This window comes from Abramis brama, assembly GCF_963993115.1.
Source record: "Abramis brama genome assembly, chromosome: 4".
Taxonomy (NCBI): domain Eukaryota; kingdom Metazoa; phylum Chordata; class Actinopteri; order Cypriniformes; family Leuciscidae; genus Abramis; species Abramis brama.
The window spans coordinates 2697862-2703861 of NC_139966.1; the positions used below are offsets into that span (position 1 = coordinate 2697862).

At 38.1% G+C, this 6000-nt stretch overlaps 1 protein-coding gene across 1 annotated transcript in view; it reads right to left on the reverse strand.

The window, feature by feature from the left end:
• LOC311081546 (NACHT, LRR and PYD domains-containing protein 12-like) overlaps positions 1 to 5621 on the reverse strand; it is a 30342-nt gene extending 24721 nt beyond the window's left edge. Inside the window, exons 1-2 of the mRNA XM_084112097.1 lie at positions 5532 to 5621; positions 3670 to 3948 (exon numbers count right to left, since the gene is read on the reverse strand). Of these exons, the coding sequence (XP_083968223.1) occupies positions 3670 to 3928 (259 nt within the window). The 5' untranslated portion in view covers positions 3929 to 3948; positions 5532 to 5621. The remainder of the gene's footprint in view (positions 1 to 3669; positions 3949 to 5531) is intronic.
• Positions 5622 to 6000: the final 379 nt, after the last annotated feature.

Genomic DNA, 6000 nt, shown 5'->3' on the forward strand with positions numbered 1-6000 from the left:
CTCACAATACAACTTTGACATCGTAGGATGTCCTGTTACTTTATCCTCTACAGTAAAAGACCTGGGTGTTATACTCGATTGTAACCTGTCTTTTGAAAATCATATTTCGTATGTTACAAAAACAGCATTTTTCCACCTTAGAAACATTGCTAAGCTACGTAATATGCTATCAGTTTCTGATGCAGAAAAGTTAGTTCATGCATCATGACCTCGAGACTAGATTACTGTAATGCTTTATTAGCCGGTTGTCCTGCATCCTCAATAAACAAGCTACAGTTAGCCCAAAAAGCAGCTGCTAGAGTTCTTACTAGATCAAGAAAATATGATCATATAACACCGATTTTATCATCACTACATTGGCTACCTATAAAGTTCCGTATTAATTATAAGGTATTGCTACTGACTTATAAAGCCCTAAACGGCTTAGCTCCAGTCTATTTAACGGATCTTCTATCACCCTATAATCCATCGCGCTCTTTAAGATCAATAAATTCAAGGCTTTTGGTCATACCTAGGATATCCAGATCCACCAAAGGAGGGAGAGCATTTTCACATATGGCTCCAAAACTCTGGAATAGCCTTCCTGATACTGTTCGTTGCTCAGACTCGCTCTCCCAGTTTAAAACTAGATTAAAGACGCATCTTTTCAGCCAGGCATTCATATAATATTGTTAATCTTACAGTTCAAACTACAATCCGGCCTCTAGTTCATAAATGCCAGAGGAGAACTGGCCCCCGACTGAGCCTGGGTTCTCCCAAGGTTTTTTTTTTTCTCCAGTAGGTCACCTGATGGAGTTTTAGGACACCATTAGGTCACTTGATGGAGTTTTTTCGGTTCCTTGCCACTGTTGCCTTTGGCTTGCTCAGTTGGGGATATTTTGGGGATATTTAATTTTATTCTATCAATCGATAAATTCCACTAGAAACAAACTTTGTTGTATTATTTTATTTTAATACTGTGAAGCTGCTTTGATACAATCTGTATTGTGAAAAGCGCTATACAAATATACTTGATTTGATTTGATTTGATATTGCACACTTTTGATGTAAATGTACTGCTATATACACAAAAGTGCAATAACATGTGGTTTGCAAAAATAGCTGAATGTGCTTTTTACCAGCAATATTCCCTTTACACAGTAGCAATAAAATATTGATTGTAAATCTCAACTTAAACATTTCTGTAATCAAATCCAAATATTAAACCAAAGCTATTTGCCACTGCCAGGGCATTACCTTTTATCTAGCTTGTTAAAACAAGTTACCATCAGAGTCCTGTTTTCTTGGGTTTTCTGACCAGGTATCCACAGGTATCTTTCATCAGGGAGCAGCAGAAACAGTCTGTGTTCAGTAGCAAGTTTCCCTGTTAGAGTGAGGTGAAGTGGTTGAGCACAAGGTGTAGCGACAGGCGGGTGCGTTCCCGTGAAACTGTCGCGGTTGTGGTTGCTGCTGGCGAAGTTGGATTGTCTTGAACTTTTTGTACACGATGCGCAGCACAAATAATTGGAAGAGAGACTGTTCCTCTCTGATTGTGAGTTTCCAGAATCTAAATAGTTACGTCAACAACAAATAGGACATCAACAGGAGGGAATTCACATGGCAGAGCATCCCCGCTAAACTAAACACAGGCCTATCAGGTAAAGTTACGTATAATTTTAATTTAAGTTAAAAATGCTGAAGCCGTTGCCATGGTTACTATCCATAGAGCGCCTGCCGTTCACTCACGGAGAGCTGTCTCCCTTTCTGTTCATCTGAGAGAACCTGCCAGAGCCTCCCTCCACTGCTTGTTTGGGAGGGTTATTTGCTGGCTGACCAACATCCCACCCCTCCTGTGACCCATGGTTTGACTATAGGCTGACTGACTGCGTTAACGTGCGATAAAAAAAATTGTCGCCGTCACTTAATAAATGGCGATAATAACGCGTTAACGTGCCCAGCCCTACATATTATATTATCATACTATTCATCAACATATAGAAATAAAGATAATACAATGAACAAAGTGTTTAAGATAAGTCTCAGCCTGATCTCAAGGCATTTGTCCCAGTCACAAAATGTATAGTTTATTGATTCGTGTTCACAGACAAAATTTCTCCTTTTTTTCGTGTCACACAGAACGACTTATTAATGTATTTTTTTCTTTCATGTACTAAGTGCCCATTAAGTCAATTCATAGTTTTAAGTCATGTGACCTGTGTGGTAGCCTGAAGGGCAAAACAATGGGCCGAATGGCGGCTGGATTATCAGCATGATGAATAAATGATATTAGCATTAACTGTATCCAGAAAGAGAGCAGAGAATGTGACCGATCTAGCGCTAGTTTAAGCACTCTCACAAACACTCCTGTTAAAATCACAGAAGCTGACGACACTGCGACATGAATCTCTTACATCGAATCTGCACTTTGTTGTTTATGACGGGAGAATTCCTGTGTGAGAGAGTGCGTGCACTGAACAAAACTCTTCGTTTCAGTGATGACTAATCTGAACGCCTCTGATTGGCCAATCACATTCAACAGAAACAGATGATTTATTTTTCCAAACTTTTCCAGGCCTGGAAATGGCTTTTTTTTTTTATTCCATGACTTTTCCAAGTTTTTCATGACCGTACGAACCCTGAATTTAAGACATGTTTATTATTATTATGAACATAATTTTAAAGTGCATTTACCAAAATTCATCATGAAAGATCTATTGTTACATGACTGATGTTTGCTTCAGCATTAGATACTGATATATTTTTAGGCTAACTTATTGTTGCACTTTGTCTTTTTGCACGGACACGCAGACATCTTTAAATCTGAACAACAACAGCACTGTGAGTGTGTTTACAAAGCAAGCACATCAAATAATGATACGCTTTGGGACATGTGAATGTCTTTTATTTATTCCACAAGTTTTGACGCGTATCTTCTTGTCTTGTATTCACACTCAAAATCCATGTAGTTCCTTTTCACTGTTTATTCTTCCAAGTCAATAAAGAATCACATTTCTTACATACGGCATAATCCTCTTGTACAGCGATGTCTTCTCAACAACTTATTTGAAGAGATAATATACTTGTGAGGCAGTTTATGCTATATTATAATAATCAGTCAAAAGCTTTGTGTTCTCCCACTGTGCGTCTGCACTTATTGCACGTGCATCAAACTTTTTGCCTAATACGATTTTATTTACCCTTATATTGTATTGTGGTTTTCTTACAATGACAACATTACATGCATTTAATAATTTATTAGACACTGATAATTATGTTAATTATATATTTTTTAAATGTAACATACTGTAATAATCTATAAGTATATTTAACAATCGGTCGAAGACAAATAATTGCAAAGTGTTTATGAGCAATTTGGTCTGTCTTATAGATACAGTATGTTGTTCCATGCGCCATCTGGTGGATATACCGTGAAGCACAACACATTTATTCAAATAAAAAAATAAAAACGTGCTGACAGGTTTCAGCGGCATTCCAAGGGACAAATTGCGGCATGTCATGGGACAAATGCGCATTCTTAATGGCCACATCTGTATATTTTTGTTTCTGTGTTTCTATGTACAGGCAGTGATTGTTATTTTCCCCAGCTCTGTTTTGAATGAGCTCCAACAGCGACAGATGTCTTCATATTGTCTGTCAATTACGTTACAGTCAGAGTGAATTAAACATTACCTTGCTTGTGTTTGTTCTCCAGCTGCTCAGCCAGATTATTCTGGTTTATCTTCCGCAGGATCTCCACCGTGATCTTCACAGCTTCTTCTGGCCCAAAACACTCCACCATCTTATCCACAGTTTTCAACCTATCTGCATTCTCCATTTCAGACGTTGTTATACGCTCATGATCATTCTGTAAGCACCACTGAAACCGACTCAGTTCAGCTTCTTTCAGTTCCATCAGTGAGTTCAGAAGCAGCTCTTTAACAGACGCCATCGTCCTTCACCGATTCACAGCTGCAGGACAAAAAGAAAAAGATCTGAAGTAGTTTCACTCCTATCATTTGGACCTGAGCACTCAAATGTTATTTGGATTGTGAAATGAAGCTGTGATCGGATCAGGACTCTCATTGAACTCATGCAAACTCCTCTGTTGAAGTCCTATAATGCTCCTTTTTACAATATAATATAATAACACAAGATAATATGAGTCTCAGGTGTCCCATAGAATGTGTCTGTGAAGTTTCAGCTCAAAATACCCCACAGCTCAACTATTATGCTATTCTGTAAATGCCCACTTTTGAGTGGAAGCAAAGACATGATGTTTTTGTGTGTGTGTCTCCTTAAATACAAATGAGCTGCTGCTCTCCATCCCCTTTTCCAGAAGTGGGCAGAGCCTTTACAGCTCGTGCCTCAGATACTCTGCCAGCAATAAATAAAGCATCTGTTTGGTTTTGATTATCATCTCTGTCGAGGTCATTATTAAATGTTTGTTCTTTGCATTTGTTTAAAAAGCCTTGCCAATTTAAGCTTCTGATATATGGTTTTCTGAGCGCAAATACACAAAGTTCACCAGTTGGTTATGTCTCTGAACATAATCAGCTGGGAATGAAATCACATATATCATTAGATTAGATCTGAGAAAGAGCATTTCTTGGACTCTGCTCACGCTTTCTTGGGCGGAAATTATTTAAATGAGGATGTAATGAGGTTTAAGGGAGTTCAGAAACAGTGAACACGGATATAGAGAATAACTCCAGCTGGTTCACAGCATTTCTGAGCATTTTCCCCGTTTCTGTGTTCCTGGTTTTTTAAATCTGCTTGTGTCCTGGTTTTCCTGTTCCTGTCCTGCCCTCTGGAATTATTTGTTTGATTGGACTGATTTACTGTGTGCTGATCTTCTGCATGTTTAATGGACATCGACTTTGGATTATGCCACCAATAAAACTTCACTTGGATCTTCTCCCGTTGTCGCTCAGTGCTTGCCAACACTTCCACAACATCGAATCATAACAGTAATGACAGTGCACACTGATATAGAGAATAACTCCTGCTGGAGTGACAAAGTGCTTTTTCGTGCACAAAAAGCAACATTACACATTAAATAAAGTTGAACATTTAAAAAGGCATAATATGAGCTCTTTAAAAAGTCGGCGGTTGATCACACAAGAGTCACACAAACACTGACACACAAAAACAGGCAGACGCGTCGCGCGGCTCAAAGTGAGGTAATCAGATGTGCAAGCCGAGGTTTGACAGAATGTTTCTGTGGACAGACTGAATTATGAATAATATAATTTCACATGATCTAAATTATTTATTTAAAATAAAGGTTCTGAGATGAATGTGTGCATTTCTGAAGAGAGAAATGAGATACTGTCTGATTTGAGAGACATACAGTATGAGGCATCAGAAAGCTGTGTTAATTAAATCTGCTAAAATTACTGTAAAAGATCAAATATTGCTTTGAGTTTTGTTAGCAATCAAAAGTTTATACACAATGTGTCAATGCTGTTTGATAAGTCTAGATCAATGTGAATGGATTCATGACACTGTTAAATCTACATAAGTCAGTATTTTATGAAGTAGTATTTACTAACCATGAATAATGACGGTGAAGATGAGTCTTGTTCCTCCACTGAACTTGAGCAGAAGTTGCTTTGAAACTCCTTTCAATTCTGCGTTTTCATAAAGGACTGTGTGGGGGAAGTTTTTCTTCAAAACTTAAACTTGTTTTACCAGAACTTTTTCATAAAACTAATAGAACCAGTTTTTCAAAAGGACTCGTGACATAATAGTGAAACTATGTGGAGAATCACTGTCTGTCGTCAAAAGACCTACACACGACATATCTGAAATTACAGGTAAAAAGAGACAAACAACACTGAAAAAGACAGATAAACAGAGACAGACAGACATACAGCACTGAAACACTGAAATATATAGTTCAGACACAGACAGACGGACAGGTAAATAGACAGACAGCACTGATATATATAGTTAGGAGACAGACAGACAGACAGACAGATGGGTAAATAGGTGTGTTGGACATCAGCTGCTGCTCGATGA